The sequence below is a fragment of the Larus michahellis genome, chromosome 14 (genome assembly GCF_964199755.1).
Source record: "Larus michahellis chromosome 14, bLarMic1.1, whole genome shotgun sequence".
Classification (NCBI taxonomy): Eukaryota; Metazoa; Chordata; class Aves; order Charadriiformes; family Laridae; genus Larus; species Larus michahellis.
Genome location: NC_133909.1, coordinates 7431947 through 7452602, shown reverse-complemented (window position 1 = coordinate 7452602; position 20656 = coordinate 7431947). Strand labels below are relative to the sequence as shown.

Here is a 20656-nt window from a genome sequence, read left to right as displayed (position 1 = left end):
TCATCCCTCTTTTTGTGGTCCTTGTCTCAGCCTTCCCCGTTCCTCTGATACGTGCTCTCCTCCTCATCACATGTCCTGCTTTGGTCCAGCCCTGGACTATTCAAAATGAAGTGACGCCTCTCATTCATGGGGCTCTCCTCCCAACAGCATTAACCCTCAGCTAAGGCATTAGCTGAACCATGACCGAAGAGTCCGTGCAGAAGGACAGCGAGATCAGACACCCCAACTCCAGCATGGGCTGTGGACACAAGGATGACAAAGCCAGCCTGGCTTCAAGTCAGATAGCGTCTTTCAGCCACCAGCCTCATCAGCCCCCCTCCACTCCTGCCTCCAAGGAAGTGTGGAAAAAAGGCGGCCGCATGTTCTCCATCCTGCTGGCCGTGCACTTAGCTCTGCTGGCTTGCACGCTGGTGAGCAGCGGGGCTTTTGAGAAGATTGCCGTGCACGATTACGATGTCTTCTTCCTGCTGACTGTCATGATGCTGATAGTCATCATATGGATCATCTTCTACCTCTTCGGCACCTCCCGGTGCCCAGATGCCATCCTCTGCAAAGACTCCCACGCTGGGCCCATCTGGCTGAGAGGTAGGAGTTCTCAGGGGGCTAGGGCTGGAGGTGATATGCAGGGTGAACATTTCATGAGGGCATCAGTTATTACAAGGGAAACAGCAAGCATCTGGGGCAGTTTCCCCCTCCTATGCTGGGACACGGCACCAAACTAGGTTAGCTCCTAGTCCCTCCGCTGGTTTCAGTGCCAGGTCTCCCTTTATCCCACAAGGATAAAGGATCTCTGTTATATCAGGTTTCTTCCCAGCTTTGCCATCACTCTTACAAGAGCTGTTAGCCCCAGTCAGGGTACAGGGTTGACTGAAAATCCCTTCTGGCCAAAATTATTGTCTGATTCTGTTGGTGCCAATATAATTTGGGTGGTGGGAGAAGAAAGACAGGTAGAAGCAAAGCTTCTCCATGGCAATAGTTCCTCTTCTTCTTCTCCTCTATCTGCATTAGTGAACATGTGCATACATCTGTCCAACCACAAGTATTTTGGTTCCTCAACAGGAGGCCTGATCCTATTTGCCATTTTCAGCCTTGTCATGGATGTGTTCAAAATAGGATACTACTCAAGCTTCTACAGCTGCCTGTCTGCAATCAAAATAATCTACCCCATTGTGCAAGCAATATTCGTGGTCGTCCAGGTGAGGTGGTTGCGCACTGTCTCAGGGAGGAGTAGAGAGACAGAGCCACCAGGTGAAGGAGCTCTGATCTCACAGACATAGTTCACTTCCTCCTGCAGAAAATGCAAGTGACTTAACTTGCCCCACACCCAGCCCCAGCAAATATCTTCTCCCTGCAACCACAACTTCCAGCTGTGGCAACTCACTTGAAGGCATTAGTTTAAACTTGATCTTACCCTGTGATATTTTGGGTTATGCCAGGATGGCTTGTCACAGACTCTAAGCAGCCCTCATCCAGCCAGGTCTCCTTTCCTACGAAGAACAGAGAGGGAGGAGGACAGCCAGGGCAGGGACTGCCTGGCAGTTTGAAGTCCTACGCAGAGGACCACCCGCTCTGGGACAACACCAAGGAGGGAAGAGGTCAGATAGGGACAACTTAGACAGGAACAGGGGCTGGCCATGGGCAGAGCAATGTCAGTGGGACAGGGCAGGAGGCACAAAGAAAGAACAAACCACGTCCAGAAAATGGCCAGGATTATGGGCTAGTAGGCTGGACCCAGACGGACCCAAGTGAAGGAGGTTCCAGCTTGCTCTCTGCTGAGCAGGAAGCTCCCTACTTCAGAATGATGTGATTTGCCTTCTTGCTTTGTTGGAAATAACAACTTATTTTCTTGCCCCTGCCAGACGTACTTCCTGTGGATCTCTGCCAAAGACTGTGTCCACGTACACCTGAACGTTACCAGGTGAGCACTGACTTTTCTTTGAATCCCACTGGCCCGGAAGACCTGGGCCACCACAAACCCACTGCACTCTCTCACACAGCTAAGATGCAACAAGGGCATAATCCCGTCTCCCTCAGTGCTGACCAAAACTAAACCTGCGCAAGTCTCCAGCTAGCTCTAGATACCAGCTCGAGCAGTTGAGGTTCATGACGTGTGAACCTAGCAGGGTTGGATTCAATTCAAGAATATGAGCATTACTCAAAGCAGATTAGTATTGAATAAATAATTATCGTTAAACAAAATGATTCATGTCTCACTTTTGCTTCCCTGGGGAAGACAACAATACAGTGGGCAAGCCTTAGGCTAAAACAAGATCTTGTTCACTTCTGCAAGACTGGATCTACTGGAGACCAAGCCAGACGTATTAATCTATTCATTATTGAGAAGTGCTTCCAAAACCAACAAAAGGAATCAAGCCTTGCTAATTCTCATGAACATGGACAAAAAACCAGGAAGAGAGCAAGAGCAGCAAAGCAAGGGTCAAGATTTCTTGCCACGACCACTAGAGCCCTTGCACCACTTCAGGCAGCTCCCACAGTCCCTCTGAGCACATGCTCATCTATAATATGGATCAGAGCAACACAGCCTAGAGCCATTGCTTTAATCTCACGAGCTTTCTTCTTCTTCTGCAGGTGTGGCTTGATGCTAACGCTGACTACAAACTTAGCGGTGTGGATGTCAGCAGTGACAGATGAGTCCGTTCACAAAGCGCATTCAAAGTTGAAGAAGAACGTGACAGAAGAAATCTTCAGATGGCTCATGAAAGGTAATCTGCCCATTTGTGGAACCATCTGGTCCAGGGAGAGAGCCCAACAGGTAGAAATTGTTCTGCAAGTCAGACCTTGAGAAAGAGTTAAAACCTATCTAGAGCTGAAGGTGCCTTTGACAGAGCTGGTATGTTAAAGCCGGGTCTTAACGCTCATTTCTTAACCTGTATCACAGTGGAGTCAGAAAGGTGGAAGGACCTGTAAAATGGGATGGGAATGAAGAAGGGAAGGAAAAAGAGAGATTTAACCTGTCACCTAACTTCTTCAGAAAGAACACGAGCACTAGAAAGCTGAGGTTGAGGTGTCCTTGTTTTCAAAGTGATCACATATTCTTCTATTTTTGGTCTTGTTTTTCACTGACTAAGTATCCAGTTCTTCAGGGCTGCTAAGAAGTCTGGCTCCTTGCTTTAACACCACTACATTTATGTGTTTTTATCTTGTTTCAGCGGGAATGAGAAGTAGCTCAGCTGAAGAATGCAACTGCAACAGCCAAATCTGCCAGATCTTCAAGAACGGCTACTTTTGGCTGTACCCCTTTAACATTGAGTACAGCCTCTTTGCCTCTGCCATGGTCTATGTCATGTGGAAGAACGTTGGACGCTTCATAGACCACCACTCCCACCACATTCACCGCCTGAAGTTCAGGCTTTTCCGAAGGACCTTCTTTGTAGGCATCGTGTTGGGCCTCATCATTCTGGTGAGTGGTTTGGGAGTCCTTATTCTTTATGAGGTGCAGGTAAATTCCAGCACTGAATCCAGCAAGAAGAGCCAAGCACTCACCATGTACTACATCTTCAACATTGTTTGTCTGGGCTTGATGTCTCTTGTCTGCATTGGTGGCTCTGTCATCTACCGGTTTGACAAGAGAGACATGGATCGGCACAAGAACCCAACCAGGACCTTGGACGTGGCCCTGCTGATGGGTGCAGCCTTGGGGCAGTATGCTATTTCTTACTACTCCATTGTGGCCATTGTAGCCAGCACACCAAGGGACGCTATTAGCGCACTCAACCTCACCTATGCCCTCCTAATGATTGCCCAGCACACCTTCCAGAACATCTTCATTATCGAAGGCCTTCATCGGCAACCTCCCAAGGAAGACCACAAGCACGATTCTCACCAGAAGGATCTCTATGGACTCACCTTTGTCAACATCAATGCAGTGTCCCTCCGTGTGCCTGACAGTGGCAGCACCTTGGCACCTAGCACTGCCTCTGGTGCTGAAGCCATCCATCCTTCTGACTTCGTGAGGTCCCTCACCGCCCCCAAGAAGATGAACTGGAGGAGGAAGTTCTTAAGGGAGATCTCCATGTTCCTCCTGCTGAGCAATATCATAGTGAGTACATGCAGAAAGAAAAGTTTTTCAGGGCGGGGGGAGAGGAAGGCAAGCACAAGGGAGAAGTGTCTGTGAAGGAAAGGACTCAGCCTGTGCCAAAACAGTCCTTTCTGTGGTTCCAATATACAGGGAGCACGCTTACTTATATTTGTATGTGGTGATAGCTGCGATTCTTTTGTCACTGAAAAGCAAGAGCAACTGCCTCGGAGTTAGGACGTTTTAGGCTATACTGACAGAGACTGTCGCTTATCACCAGAACATCAGACAATACAATCGATGGGTAAAAGAGAACAATCAGTTTCAGTATTTCTATTTCATATTAGCGGATATGTAGAATAGCTTATTACAAGCCATAAAATACATTAAACCCTTCTCTTACACCCCCAAACAAAGAAAGGGTATAAAGTGACAAATACCTGGGGTAAAGTCTGGGTTTTCTTGAGAAAGGACAGCATGAGTCTTCTCAAAACCATGGCCTTGGAGTCCAAACCCTGATCCTGATGCTATGAGGAAAAACTGGTCACAATCAACTTCAGTTGGGGTTTCCACTTTCATGAGCAGCTGCACCTCCAAAGAAGCGAAGCACACGTTATGCCCCTAGAGACCCTGCAAATCCCCAGCTAGTCAAGTCATATCATGCCCTCAAAATAATTTTACACATAAGCTCACAAAGAATGGGCTGACAACCCCCATGCAACCAGATGTGCATGCTGGCTGGGCTTCTGAGCTCAACATACACAACCAAGCCTGGGGACACCAGGCTGCTGCCAGCTCAGCCCTACCCGTGCTTGCTCCATCCAAAGACTTTGAACAGGCCAGGTTCACGCTAACACGCAACATGCTCGAGTTCTTTCCCTGGTGAGTGCTTCAGCCCTTGGTTCAAACCTGTCTTTGAGCATGAATTGAAACTAGTCTTAGGGTACAACACTAGATTGTACTTGATCTTAATGCAAACACAGGCTCCTAGCATTGGTCCTATGCTCAGAAGGTCACTCTTTTCCCATCCCTTGGTAGCTGTGATTGCAGGTGCTTACTGTACCACACACTTTCTCATTGCGCTGTTATTCTCCCGTTTTCTCAAACAGCTCTGGATCATGCCAGCGTTTGGTGCCCGGCCCCAGTTTGACAATGATACAGAACTGAACTTCTATGGTGATTCCATGTGGCCGGCCATCGTGGACATTTGCCTGCCCTTTGGGATCTTCTACCGAATGCATGCAGTGGCCAGTTTGCTGGAGGTCTACATCATGTCCTAAAGAACTCTCTTGCAAGGAAGATGAGATCCTCCTCAACCAATCCACCTTCTTCCTACCCCAGGGATGGGAGACTGCCCAGATGTCCCAAGGGGTCCCTAGCACTGCCTAAAATCACGTCCCCTTGCAGTGTTGGGGCATTTATGAACTGTCAGTGAAGATCATCCAAACATAGTCCAGATTTTTTTTTTGCTACTTGTGTGTGGATGTGCATGTGTGTGTCTGAAGTTCTTAAAGCTTAAAAGAAAAAAGGGGAAAAAAAAAGGAAGGTGCCCAGAGTAGGATCATGGTAATTAACCTTGGTTCATGCAAAGAGACTCACCTTCCTTCTTAAAAGCCTGTTCACTCCACGCCACTGACGTACTCTCCAGCGGGTGCTTGGCGCCCTCGGACAGCCGGTGCCTGCCTGCAGAGACCCATGGGTATGAGGGGCTAACGCAGGCGTGGAAGGCAAAGAAAAGGAAACCACTTCAACTTCTGGTATGGCCAGTTGGAAACCACTCCCCTGCAGAGATGTGAAAAACAAACCAGTGACCACCAAAGGCTTCGGGAAACAGTTTAATCTTTCCTCTCTGTATTGCCCATTTATATTGTCCCCCTTGACCCTTCCCTGCACCAGACCCTGCTGTTTTCCTTCCTCTTCAGGGAGGCATCACTGCAGCCTCCTCCTCCAGAGGGGCACATCGTCTCCACAGGAGAGCTGTGCATCTGGTTCTGGGCTGGCCCTGACATGGGATTCCTCTAAGCACACTTTTTTCCACAATCTTCCTGAATCGGAGCTTAAAAGCCATAAAGATCATATGGGCAATACAATCTGGGGAACGATGAAGAGATTTGTTTTTCTTTTCTTTTTTTTTTTTTAAATAATGATTTTTTTAAAAAAAGAAATAATATATAAACATTTTTGTACGCAAAATTATTTATTGATTTTCACTGTAACACTGAACTCCTGAAGGGACCTTCTGTGCCCTGTGACACAGAAATCAATCCGTAATGCCACGGCCAATTTGATCTCCCGTGCCCCGAAGGGATGTTTTCGCTGCATCCTCAAGCCTGTGTGGGCTTTGAGGCTGTGAGTCCGCCCCCGGCACCCAGGCAGCCCCAGGGCACGTAGCAGGGGGGGCTCCAACACAGGCTTCTGGGTGCCTGCAGCTCTCCATGAAGCACTGTATGGTTGAGGGGGCTTTCAGAGCGGGACTCCTGGGCTGTAGGAGGTAGAAATGGGTCCTCTGCTGTACCCAGAGTCCAAGCGGAGCCTCAGAAAGCCCACGCTGCCAGGCTGGGAGAAAGCATGCCAAAACAGCACAGCTGAGCTTTGTCTGTACCCTGAGACATCAGGGTTTACTGTTCCAATAAAGAACACCGCAAAGGTGGCAGGATTCATCAAGCCTTTTCCTACGGACATGTGCGCATCCGCCAAAGAAAAAAAAAAAAATAAATGGAAATCATGATACTTGAAATTGAGTGATGCGATTTTCCACCCGTCAGCCCTTTCAAACCACCTTTCCCCTCCAGACCTAGATCGCCAAACCAGAAGGGACCGGTGCCTCTGGCTGGTCTGACACCAGCCTGCCAGCCAGCAGCCTTTTCCTGAGGCGGGTAGAAGATGGAGTAAACCTTGATTTCGCCTGCTCCCAGAGGACTGCGCTGATCCAGCGCCTCTGGAAGGGGTCAATCCTTCCCTTCCCGAGCCTGGGAACAGCGAGGCAGCCCCTCCCCAGCCCCACCAACCCAGCAAAGGCCTGACTCTCTTTTTCCCACTGATGTGGTAAAGATACGATCTCTCCCTAGAAACTTTACCTTTCATAAAACAAAAGCCTGATTAATTTTAACTGCGGGAGCCACAGATTAAGTCAGAAATGAGATGTAAATGGTGCACAGACGTCAGTCTTACGCACTACCCTAGACATTGTTTTAGCTCAAGCCGCTGAGCTCAGAGAGGGGCAGAAAACACTTCTAATCACCTCCCCTGTTCCTGGGGGGCACACCGGATTTTCCTCCTAGACACTCATGCTGATTGCTGGTCCAAGGTTCCCAGGGCTGGGTGCACTGAGCCAGGCAGCGCAGAGTTTGAACTGCTCTTCTGTTCTGGACAAAGACCATAGGGGCTCTTCTGAGGCTAAATAAACTCATGGTGGGTGCAAGGAGAACCACACGACAGCCCGAGCAGCAACGATACAGGCAATCCCAAATCAACCGCTTCAGGGTGGTGGGTCAGCAGGAACCACAACATCCAACCACAGGCAGTCATATAGGGATAAACCAAAATGCTCTGGGGACAGCACAAGCTCTGCAAGGGGCCCTTACTAACCTGAGCCATCTCCAGGCTGCAAGCGCAGGGACGGCAAGGGTTTCCAGCCAAGGGTTGTGTTGTTCTTCTGCCCTCCAGCCACGTATATGCATCTTGGGAGAGGCAGCAGATAGGGAAGCATCTATCAGTGAACCCTCTCTATATACCCGAGAAAGGGGGCAGAGGGAAAGTGAGCACCCACAAGTCCATAAAGCAAAAAAACCCACACCACAAACCCTAAGAAAACTCCACTGTAAACATGGGTCCTGCTGCATGCTCAAGGATTGCCTACCCAGAACGTATCAGCTCGTGGTCAGTCAGCGTGCAAAAGGATGACCTCCTGATTTCCATCAGCAAAAGGCTGATGGACATCAGCCAAACATCCCTGTGCAACTCCTCAGCACAGCCAGCATCCCAGGCGTGTCTCCCAAACCCGGGTGTACCCCCAGAGCAGGCATTGCCATGTCCTAGTCACAGAATCATAGAATCATTCAGGTTGGAAAAGACCCTTGGGATCATCGAGTCCAACCATCAACCCCACTCTACAAAGTTCTCCCCTACACCATATCCCCCAACACCACATCTAAACGACTCTTAAACACATTCAGGGATGGTGACTCCACCCCCTCCCTGGGCAGCCTATTCCAGTGTCTGACCACTCTTTCTGTGAAGAATTTTTTCCTAATGTCCAGTCTAAACCTCCCCTGCTGCAGCTTGAAGCCATTCCCTCTTGTTCTATCACTAATCACCTGTGAGAAGAGACCAGCACCAACCTCTCTACAACGTCCTTTCAAGTAGCTGTAGAGAGTGATGGTCTCCCCTCAGCCTCCTCTTCCTCAAACTAAACAGTCCCAGCTCCTTCAATCGCTCCTCAGAAGATTCATTCTCCAGGCCCTTCACCAGCTTCGTTGCCCTCCTCTGCGCTCGCTCCAGCACCTCGGTATCTCTCTTGTATTGAGGTGCCCAAAACTGGACACGATACTCAAGGTGTGGCCCCACCAGTGCTGAGTACAGGGGGCCAATCCCCTCCCTGCTTCTGCTGGTCACACTATTTCTAATACAAGCCAGGAGGCCATTGGCTTTCTTGGCCACCTGGGCACGCTGCTGGCTCATGTCCAGTCGCTTGTCAATTAGAACGCCCAGGTCCTTTTCTGCCGGGCAGCTCTCCAGCCACACTGCCCCAAGCCTGGAGCGATGCATGGGGTTGTTGTGGCCCAAGTGCAGGACCTGGCACTTGGCCTTGTTGAAGCTCATACCGGTAGTGTTGGCCCATCGATCCAATCTATCCAAGTCTCTCTGTAGAGCCTCCCTATCCTCATGCAGATCAACACTCCCGCTTAACTTGGTGTCATCTGCGAACTTACTGATGACGCACTCCTCTATGTCCTTATCAAGATCATCAATAAAGATGTTAAACAGAAATGGTCCCAACCCTGAGCCCTGAGGAACACCATAGTCACACAGAGCCAGGCCCTTCCCTGGGACCCCACGCTGCCAAGCGATGCAGCCCACTGGTGGTGGCGCCTCCATCACTACCCCCTTCACTCCAGACCCGCGACACACCTCCTCACAGCCCAGTTAAACTGCGGGACACGTCTCCCTGACGGAGAGTTTTATGGGAGGGGAGAACACCCCAAACATAAGGACCGTGAAGGGGTCCTGCCAGTCAAGAGCCACTCGGTCCTTTGTACACACATCCTCATGACAGATCCCTGCAAAAAGTCACTGCTATTAGCTCCATCTTCCACACCTGGAAGGAGGGAAACTGAGGCACGGGAGCTGGGTGAAAGCTTGCGTCAGAGCAGAGAATAAGGCTGGGCACTGAGGTCACTGGCAGCATCCTTTGGACTGCTCCTGCCATTGCATCAATTATGGAACAGAGATCAGATCCGCATTAGGGGGTGGGAAACAGGGACAATGATGTGCCTCAGGGTGACTGTTTAAATGGCAGCTGTTGCAAACGAAGAGCTACAGGAAAGCAATGGGCTGCCCTGGGGCTCTCATGTCTTGCCAGGGGCTTCCAGTCTCGCTGGCTTTGGTATAAAAGCCTCCTTGGCCTGCCAGGGAGCTGAGGACCTGCTGTGCCACAGAGGTTTGGTGGGAGCACTGAACCCCACCAATAAAAATTACTCCTCAAGGGATGCCAGGTTTAAGAGCCCAGCCCTGCAGATCCAGTCACAGGACTCCAGCCACTGCACGAGTGCCGAAAAGGTCTTGATCCAGACCCTGGCCTGAGACACGCGGTGCTGGAGCCAGCAAGGGAGAGCAGCAAGAAGGGGAAGAGCCAAAGAGCAGGAGATCAGAAATCACCGCTCAGAAAAAAGCAGGGAAGGCCATAGCCTTCAATCAAGGCAAGAACTGAGTCATTATCCCACTGCTACCAGTGTTTCGCATCCCCTCCTCTGCTTCTTAATCATCTGTTATTTGAGGGCGAGTTTTGTTTTATTAGAAAAAAAAAAATAAGCCTTTTATCTGGGTGATTTACTCTGAGGTGTGTCAGAGACAGGGGAGGAATCCAAGTTAATTATTACCTGTCAACGCAGCAGCTAGAAAGTGGATGCACTGAGGAGGTCACCAGTGTGGAGCTGAGGGATGGGTTTGCAGCACAAGGCAAGGTGCAGCCTGCGAGCAGGACCAGCTCCGGGGTGTGCTGGGAGACAGGGCAGGAGGTGGTGGTGGAGGCAGCACTTCCCAGGGACCATGGCAGTGGGGTCCTTGCCAGCAAGCAGCAACTCAACGCCAGCAGGAGGTCGAAGCACTGAGGGTCAGCAGGGAAAATACAAAGCTGTGCTTCGTGAGTGGAGCCAGCACGTATGCATGCAGCCCATCTTCTCCCGAAGCGAGGGATGGAGCTGCGGTGGTGCAGCATGGCTCACCCTCACCCATGTTGGATGAGGCTGCTCTTTACAGTCATCCTAAAAAGACTCACCAAGCCCGCAGGAGACGTCGCCGGCGCGGTTATCGGCAGAGAAAAAGGAAGGGTGTGGGCTGGCCAGGGAGTCGCGAGGCCTTTGGACAAACACAGCAGCTGAGCATGAACCTCCTTCCCCAGGTCCTGTTTACAGATCCGCTTGGCCCAGCCTGGGTGTTATTACTGCTAAGTGCACAGATAACGCCATTAAGCAGCAGACTACCAATAATAGAGGGGCAAACATCACTCCTAACGTCTAGCAGCTTTCTCCCAGCCTCTGAGTAAAGGCAGCTTCCCCAGGGCAGAGCAGGGCAGTGATTTATGTGATCAGTTCTCAACTGATCCTCTCCCTTCCTGTCCCTCTCCTGCATGCTCGCTTACCTAATGACTTGGTTACGCTTGTGTCAATACGTTCAAGTTAAACAGCCATTCTTCTTCAATGTAAAGGCCAAATTAGGAGGATTAACCAGTTTCCTGGGGCTTTACAACTCCTCTGGGTTCAATCTCAGCTCCAAAGCCAGGAGAGGGCACGTCAGGCTAGGAAGGACGCCTCATCTTTTCAGCCCAGATGCACAGTCCCGTTGGCAAAACCACTGGGGCACAGCAGGCCCCAGCACTTTATTTCAGACCCACCTTTAAAGGAAAAACCTGCAGTTCCACTCAAACTTATTTACCCCAGGATATATTCAGACTCTTTGCCTCCGTTTCCCAGTTCTGCAGTCACCCCAGTTTAGGGCCACGTGCACTGAAAAACATCCCAGTTTGTTAACATCTCACATGTAAACTGCCGTCTTTGTTCAACAAGGAGGCCACCAAATGGCTCTTGGGAGATCCCAGTTCCCTGCGAAGCTCTAGAATGGGGTCCAGAGAAGAGCCAGGCACCGAAAGGAGACCCCGATTGCACTCAGGGGATCCCAGAGCATCGAAGCGAGACGCAAGGACGTGGTCCCCTGAGCAGGCTGGAGATGTTGATGCTTTAAGGGAAGGTAGAACAAATATAGCCATGCATATTCATGAAAACCTGCCCAGAACAAAGCATCCGGGCTCTCCCACAGCAATGCAAGGGTTCGGTCAGACATTAAACACAACCGTTTTGCTGGCAGGCATTAAACACAACGGCTGCACTGGCATACACCAGGTGTTCTTGCCCGGGAGCAATGGGCCCCTTTCACTCTTGTTTTCCGTCCCTTTCATCACATCCCCACACATGATAACCTGTGCTCCCCCACCCACTCCTACCCCTAATCAGGTTCTTGGGAAGTGTTTCATGGCTCTGAACTCCCAACTCACATGTTTGCTAGCTGCAAGAACACCACGGCTCGGGGGTTCATTCTGGGACACACAGAAAACTCTCCTTCCATGGAGGGGTCCATCCTCTCCTGATGGACCCTCTGGGCTCACCAGCTCAGCCAGGAACACCAAATCCCCATTGCCAGGCACAACACTAGGAGGGGATCAGCTCACCATGGAGTCCCAAGGCAGAAATCAGTTTGCCTTGCAACAGGAAAGGGAGTAGGGACAGTACAGCTTGCATCTGGAGCATTACCGACCCCACACGGCTGAACCTGTGGGGTTTGCACACAAGGGTCTGGCTCTGAAATCAGCATTAACAGCTCATAACTGTCAGCCCCCAAAGAAGGAACATTTCTGCCAGAAGTGCATCAAATTGGCATCATCCCTTCACTTGGGCTGGACTGTGAGTTTTGCCTTTTGGGTCAGTTTGGGTACCCGCGGCCTGGATAAAGGCACAAAGTAATGGTCTGCTTGAGAAAAAAAATATTTTAAGATCTACCTAAAAACAAGGGAGTGGGGAACTCAAGTGGATTTTATCCAAAGCAGTGTGGCTAAGTGCTCCCAGCACAAGCCTGTGCCAGGAGATTAGTTCTATGCTCGCCTGAGCTCTGGCACAAATTAGTCATCGCAGCTTGTGGTTTTACCAGTTGGCACATCATGCGCCGAGGCTGTTGACATGGGGCAACCCAGCAGGTGTATAAAGGAGCTGATGGCCATTGGCTGCCCTTGGCAGAGCCCAGAGCTTCTCACTGCGTAATTAATGTAATGACAATAATAGACCCAAAGTAAACAAGGAGGGAAAAAATCAATGGGCTGAGAGCAGAGGCCGCATTCAGCGGGGAGCAGCCCTGACAGCTTCTGCCTACGTCTTGGTCCCTTGGAAAGACTCGCCGTGCATCCTGGTGGCACTCCAGCAAGTGGGTTTAACATCGGCTGTAACCGAGGCGGCACCGGCAGCTTCTCCCACTCATCTGGCAGCAGGAGGCTGCAGGGAGGTAAGGGCTGGGGCTCGGCTGCTCTCAGCCGCACACGGTGGTGGGGTGAAGAGGTTGGGTCCATGGCAGCAGCTGCTGTGGACAGCTTGGGTACCTCCTGATGCAGCCCGGGTGCATTTCCATCTGTTCCTTCTGATTTAATGGCCTCTCCCTTCCCTCCCCTGACCCCAAAGCAGAGTAGTTATGGCCCTAGGTGAGGCGTGGGCATTTGCTCCTGCGCTACTAAGTTAGGAGAGTTTTGGAGCCAAATGGAGAAGAGTTTAGGATCAATCTCCACTAACAGAAGCGCACCGAATCCCTGGAGACAAAGAGAGACAGAGCACCTCAGTGCACGTGCAAAGGCAAGGGAAAGCACTGAAATTCCAACCCCTTCTCAGACAACTTCTCCCCCAAAGCCCCAAGACAACTACATATAATTCCCCTGACCCTCAAACACATCTCAAGGATTTGCTTTCACTCCAGCCACCCCCACCGCAGCCAGAGTCACTCCCTGGAGCGAAAGCACCTTTGCATTTACCGAATCTACAGAGAAGCTGAGCTTGCCTGATTGCTGTACGTGAGGAAGGAGATTCCTCTCGCATGGGCAATACAGTCCTACTGAGATTTCTCCAAAAACTAGATAGAAAAGCTCCCAGGTTCTGGCTGTCCATCTGGGCAAATTCCTCAAGCTCCTCCGTGTCAGAGTGCTCACAGCTCTGTGCTTTTTCCTCTGTGCTACAAGAAGGAAAAAAAAAAAAAAAAAAAAAGAAAAAAACCACAAAAAACCCACAAAAAAAACCCCAGGTGTTAACTCTGTCCCATTCTCAGCCCTCCTGGGTGGGAGGCTGCATCTTTTCCCAGCAACTTAGATCAAAACTTACAGACTTTCTTTCATTCTCTCCAGCTCTACCACAATTTGTGCAATCATACGAGGAGTGTGGTGGTAACTCTCACAGCCCCAAAACACAAGGAAGGGGGTGGACCCATCAACCAAAATCAAACAGCTCTTAATTTTAGAGCAGGTCTGAGCTTGCTCTCTATTTATACCTAATCTTTACAGCAACAAAGGGAAAGGAGGAAACCTGAATCCAAGGCTCTACGCAGAGGAGGTGTGAAAGGTGAGGATGGGAACAATTTGGTCACCTCCGGTCCCAACAGCTCCAAGTACTGGTGGGGCAGGGCAGAGACATCAAATACCTGTTTTAATGCAGATGTCTCTGGACAGCCTTTGGCAGAACGACCTTTTCCCAGTGCCCCGCAATGACTATCCAACTGGGAAATTCAATACCCAACCTGGGCTAAACACCAATCTCTTTTCCCCTTCATCCAGCTTCTGGAGAGGGAAGGGGAAGCTGCAAAGCAAGCAAGGGAGGCCACCACACAAGTGGCTTTTACAACAGAGCACCTCTCGGCATGCCCCCCCACCATCCTTTTTAGTTTTAACCTCCCCTTTGTTCAACGTGGCAGGTGACCCCCAGGCAGATGAGCCATGCCAGGCAACAAAGTCTCAAAGCAAAAGCCCTGCCATCACTGCAAGCGCAGGCCAGCCTCAGCCCCACCAGACACCTCCACGATCCACTATGAGAAGTTCTGGCTGTACCGTCACTGCTCTTCAGTGCAGCAGAGGGACAGGCAAGCTCAGAAAGCTGGGCAGCTCTTCTCAGGGCTGCTGGCCATGAATGTGGTGTTTCTGGGCAGCGCCTTCATCAGCAGTATGATTTTCAACCATGTGGCCATCACACTGGCAGACGTCTGGATCCTGCTTTCCATCCTCAAAGTCTTGTGCCTGTGCTGGATCATCTACTACCTGCTGGGCACCAGTCGGCAGCCGCACGCAGTGCTGTACCGGGATTCCCACGCTGGGCCAATCTGGATTCGGGGTGAGTTCTACTTTTATTTATTATCTCAAGCCTTTCCCCTTCTTCTCAGTGCTTGATAGAGAAGATAAGGAAGTCACTCCCCCACTATTAAAAGAGCTAGAAGCCACAGGAGACGTAGTTAGCTTGTGGTGCAAGGCTTGGGGAAGAGAAGGGCGTAGTGGATGACACCACAGAGAGGAACTAGAGCAGCCAGGAAAGTCTTGAACTTGGCTCCCCTTCAGCCTCCAATGCAACCTCACTCTGCAGTCCCTTCCTAAAGCTGAACCCAGGCATCTCCCAGCAAAGCACAGTGGGAGAGACGTAGGGAAGGTTTCAGGCATGGCCACTTTGCAAAGAGGAGAACCACCGTGTTTACCCTCCAAGGCGTCAGTGGCCCCATGCCACCCTTGTCCTTGTGTAACATCAGAGCAGTCCTGTTTCCAGGGGAAGATTCCTGGCCAGTGAGTCACATCCCAGTGACAACCAGGCTTTCCTGGGAGATTTCCCATCAGTAGTTAACCCACTTTGTGAAATTAAAGTTCTCCAAGCAGCCCTGCTTCTGGTCTATTACGGAGTTTCTAATTAGCACATGGTCTTCAGGAATCAGGCTCCCCTTTGTCCCCCTCTCTCAAAATCGTGAGACTTTTAAATGGAAAGGCCTCCAGCTCCACCCAAATCCAAGCAGCATAAGGTCTCCAGTCCCCAGCGAGCCTCAGATGCTCCACAGACACATCTTTGTTTATTTACTGCTGCTTTTGCTGTTTGCCCAGGGTCAGTGCTGCTGTTCGCCAGTTTCAGCATCCTCCTGAACGTGTTTCAGATCGGCTACAGCGCAATTCTCATCCAGTGCAAATCCAGGGTGGAAATTGTGTTCCCCAGCATTGAAATCTTTTTTATTTTGACCCAGGTACTGTACGTTACCCTCCGAAAGCTCGCTTGTTCTCTCTGTCCCATTCCTGGGAGCCCGAGGGGTGGGAGGAGTGGGGAGACTTGGAAAAGGCATTCTCATGTGCACAAGTGCACGAGGCATTCTCATGAGCATTAAAGTATCTCACACCATTTCAAATACCACCCATCCACACTCCTGATGTGCCAGACGGAGAGATGAAGTAGTAAGATTTACAAAGAAGTCCCTCTAGCAATACCTGACATACTGTAGGGTCCAGAAGAGTTTGTTCTGAAGCATCAAAGTAGGGAGAGAGGAGGGGAAATTTCAGGTTTTGTCAGTGCGATGTTTGGCGAGACGTCTCTCTCTCTATTTGCTAATGCAGCCCCCCAACAAAATCCTTTGCAGACAAGTGTCCCACACCGTTTGCAACTTGTTACTCTGATACCAACTCTCTTCTTTCCAGACCCAAAGGCGTATTTGAAAAGTAAACTAGCTCCCATCTTAACAGCAAACACCCATGTTTATACAAGACAGAGAAAAGCAGATCTCCTAGACCTGCATTAGGTGCAGGCACACACATGCTGCAGTCACCTAAGGGTGCCAGGACATGCCCAACACTGACACGCAGGTACACACATACCCCTGTACCACACACAGAGGCAGGTTTGCTCCCACTTGGACACATGCCTTCTCGCCTGCCTATCCATTTCCACCGCGCGTGCGGCAGGCTGCCAGCTGCACCCTGCTCATGTCCTTATTGTGATCGATTTGCAGGCTTTTTTTCTGTGGCATCACTCTAAGGACTGCATTCAAGTCCAGCACAACTTCACCAGGTACAAAAAGGGGAAAAACTGCCTTCTACTTCTCTAAAGAAACTTCCTTTCTGTCTACAATCTCCCTTATTCCCGCTAGAGCTGTCTTCAGCTGATCTTAGCAGACTCTCCATATCGTGCATCACACAAGAACCAGGCTATGACTTGACCAGACTCATGCTCCTTCCATTGACCTGAGCTCACCAGCTCCCTTCGGTTTTCACTTGTGCCTTGGACTGCTGCAAAGCTTGTTGCTTCCTCCTAACCCCAAACACCTTCCTGCTGCATGGCTCAGGGATCAATTCAGGGACTAGGGGATGAGGGTGGGCGGCCTCCCCATTCCTATCACTGGGAGATGTCTCAGCCTTTCCTCCCCCAACTGCGCCCAGACTTAGGCCAGTTTCACCAGCAAGCCTGGCATTGTCTGCCCTGCTCCTTTGCAAATGCCCAAACGGGAGTGTATTCAGCTGTATTCAGGTGTGCAAAATCACGCACCAACGCCCACACGCAGAACAGGCACAAATGCACTGTGTTTGCACCCATCTGCGCATGAGTAAGCAAGAAAAAGGGCAGCACCACATGGCAGGTGGACACACAGCCAGGTCACAAACATTCTCCACCAGGCAACATACTGTAGAACTGCCTTTCTCTTCTCCCAGGTGTGGGCTGATGTTGACCATAGCCACTAACCTCCTCCTCTGGCTCTTGGCCGTGACCAACGACACCATTCACGTGGAGATCGAGTCTCAGCTGCGTGAGGTGGAGCAGCGATTTGAAGGCAAGGCTCCTTTTTCACATCCCTATTTGTGTTAGGCTGCCATAGATGACTTCTAGGGAGAGACAGAGGGGGCTTCACTGTGAAGGAAGGGATGTCTCTCTCATCCAGCACCTATGGCGTTGACCAGAAGCAGCACTATGTATTTGAGAAAAAGACATTTGCTAAACTCTGTTATTCTAAATCCTCGCAGCCTTGAGGACCAAGTGGTAATCACTTAACTTCCTACTGATCACTGTTTCTGAGATACACAGAGACAGATGTTGTGTCTGCACACAAGGAACTCCCAAAGATAGCCATGAAATCCAGGCCATGTCCCTCTTAATTGTTGCCTTCCTCTTCTCATGCTCCAGGCAATGAGACTGCCTCGTGCACGTGCCCAAACACAACCATCTGCAAAGTCTTCCAGAAGGGCTACATCCTGCTCTACCCCTTCAACACCGAGTACTGCCTCGTCTGCTGCTCCGTGCTGTACGTCATGTGGAAGAACGTGGGGAGACGCATCAGTGACCACCATGTCCCTCACATCAAGCCCAGGTTCAGGCTCCAGGGGGTGGTCTTTGGGCCACTGCTGGGCACCATTGCTGTAATCATCGGGATCTGTGTCTTTATGATGTACCAGATCCAGGCCACCAGCTCAGTCCCCAGCCGCCAGGCCTTCGTGATCTATTATTCCTACTACATTGTGCTTTTGCCCCTGATGAGTGTGGGCGCAGTGATTGGAACAATCATCCATGCCTTAGAAAAAAAGGAGCTGGACACGCTGAAGAACCCAACCCGCAGCCTGGACGTGATCCTGTTGATGGGGGCAGCCCTTGGCCAAATCGGCATGTCCTACTTCTCTATTGTTGCCATTGTGGCCACTAACCCCAGGGACCTGTTGAACAGTCTCATCCTGTCCCATTCTGTCCTCCTCATCTTTCAGAGCATCACCCAAAATGTCTTCATCATTGATGGGCTTCACCGACAGCCCTTTGTAGCAGCGAGTGAGGCCACACATGCAGAACATGCTAAGGACCAAGCAGCGGCTTCAGAGCTACCTGGTGAGGAGGAAACCACAACAAGCAGCAACCAGGAGCACACACAGATGCCTCCTGACAAAGAGGAAGAAATGAAAGAAGGGCAGAATCATGAAGCCTATGATCAGAGAGGAGTGAACATGCTGGAGCTGGGACAGGAGATCCGGAAAGTTTCTCTGTCCTATATCCATAGTTATTCTCACCTGAGCTGGAAGAGAAGAGCATTAAGGGAGATCTCATTCTTCTTGGTTTTGTGCAATATCATAGTAAGTATTACTCTCTTTTCTACACCACAGCTTGGCTAAGCCATCATGACCTGTGATACAGACATGCTCTCCTTGTCTTTTTCTTTGGATGCTATTCCAGACGAGACACCTTTACCTACCATGTTTCAAACTACTGGTGAGGCAAATCAAGACTGTTTTTGCTGTTAATACTCCACTTCCATAATTAGGTCTTCATAAGGTCTTTTTTTTTTTTTTTTTAACTTAAGAGTCAAATATGGCTAGGTCTCCTGGGTGCAGGAAGGAGACAGCTAATAAATCCTTCCATGACAAAATTTTAGCCTCTGAAAAAATTATCAAACTCATTATGGGTGTTTCATGAGATAGGTGGAGAAACATGAGGCAGCAGCAGTGAGTCTTTGTAAGCATGAGTCTCCAGGATTGAAACTCACCCAGTAAAGTACACTGTGCTCTGGGATCTTGAATCAACATGGATCTTTGATGCAGCCTTAATCCAGTGAAGACAAATTGGCCAAGGAAACAGTGAAATCCTGTAGAAAGATGAAGCTGCCTGGGGCAGAATGAGGCTATCATTAGGTTACCAGGAATTCAACAGGATTTGACTTACAGCAAGGAGTCAGCAGCATAACTAGGGGATTTTCCTTCTCTTCCCTGGCAGGGAGACTCCTCTGATACTCCTGAAATATTCCTACAATCACTTGAGCCAGTGCTGAGATTCGAGTGCAGGTAGGAGACAGTTTGTCATCCTCTGACTTCTGTTCTTTTTCTTTTACACCTCTTTAGCTCTGGGTCATGCCCACATTCGGGGCTCACCCTGTCTTCGAGAATGGACTGGAAAAGTCATTTTATGGCTACTCTACCTGGTTTGCGATTGTGAACTTTGGCCTCCCGCTGGGTGTGTTCTACCGAATGCACTCCGTTGGGGGGCTCCTGGAGGTCTACATCACAGCCTGAACCAAGCTGACTCCCCACCCCAGAGGCTGGGGCGAAACCATGATGCTGAACAAAGATGCAGTAAGCAGCAGATATGCACGTGGAAGCTTTTAAGCTTTTTCCTTCCAGATTCTGCTTTGACTTCTCCTTGCACAACACCTCCCTGAGTTTCAGAAGAAAAGGAGGTTGATTTATATTACCATTTTTTCTCCATAGAGAATAGACTCAAAGCCCACAAACAAACTGTCTTACTGCTCTAAGGAAGGATGCTGGTACTTTTCAGTAGTCTGCCAGTGGATGCTCTATGGTAGTAAGTGGGACTTTACCAGCTCCTATTGAAATCCCCCAGATGAAAGAATGCAAGAGCAGCCTTCAACAGAAGCAACAGAGACTAACCTACACTCCACAGAACTTCAAAAATCCACAGTCAAGGACCACCAGCCCCACCACCGCTCACCAACCCACCCTCCTGCAGCACAGAAGAGACATATCAGTACCAGCCACAGCAGAAGCACATAAACCCACAGTCATTCAGAAACAAACCAAACATACGCCTTTTGTATCATTTTCAGAAGGGTGATCATGCTGGTAGCTGCTGTAATGGTCAGAACAGGGGCTGTTTCCATTTGTTCCCAGTGCTGACATCTGGCACACCTACTCACACGAGTCCCGTAGGACCCAGCCCCACTGAAGTGCCAAACTCTTGCAGCTCTCAGTACTGAAGAGCAGGACAGGCCTTCAGACCTGCACTGGTTCAGTATACCTTTTCCCATTATTGAAAACAGAAGATATAGCATTACCTTGCCTTACTGAGAATAAATGCTATTTCTCCTTACAGGCACTCACAGAGCCTCAAGTGAGAAGCACTAGAGAAATACCATGGCTGGTCTTTACTTGATGCTACTTGTGCATGGCGTTATCACCAGCGTGTACTAGCAAAGGTCCACCCTTGCGTGCAGAGCTAGGTCACAAAAAGAGCTACTGACAAATACTACAGTGAATCCCTCCCTACCCCAACACTTTGATCCTCACTGCTGCTTTGCACATCCACAAACATTTCACAAGGTGCGCTGCGCGTAAGGGAATAGTTGCACAGCGTGGTGCCTGATCAAAGACCCATTTGTACTTGTTCCATAGGAGACGCTTGCTTTGAAAGCACATGAGAGAGCAGGGGGCTTGTGACTATGGGTCCCAAATACAAAGCCTGATGAATGGAAATAAAGAGAGATTGAATTTTCACGTGTATCTTGTGAAATTTCTGGGTTTGCTCTGCACTCACCAAAGACCAGATTCAAAACCAACTGCCATTGACATACACCACTCTTGGGTTCAGAGGTTATATG

At 50.0% G+C, this 20656-nt stretch overlaps 2 protein-coding genes across 2 annotated transcripts; both read left to right on the top strand.

Moving 5' to 3' along the window:
• The first annotated feature begins 179 nt into the window (after positions 1-179).
• On the top strand, positions 180-5316 carry OTOP2 (otopetrin 2). The gene is made up of 6 exons (XM_074607925.1): positions 180-585; positions 1060-1196; positions 1860-1918; positions 2590-2723; positions 3171-4060; positions 5146-5316. Exons 1-6 carry the CDS (start codon positions 180-182, stop codon positions 5314-5316), a joined length of 1797 nt encoding a protein of 598 aa, XP_074464026.1.
• Positions 5317-14270: 8954 nt separating this feature from the next.
• On the top strand, positions 14271-19334 carry OTOP3 (otopetrin 3). The gene is made up of 6 exons (XM_074607625.1): positions 14271-14661; positions 15411-15547; positions 16304-16362; positions 17001-17119; positions 17470-18401; positions 19164-19334. Exons 1-6 carry the CDS (start codon positions 14271-14273, stop codon positions 19332-19334), a joined length of 1809 nt encoding a protein of 602 aa, XP_074463726.1.
• Positions 19335-20656: the final 1322 nt, after the last annotated feature.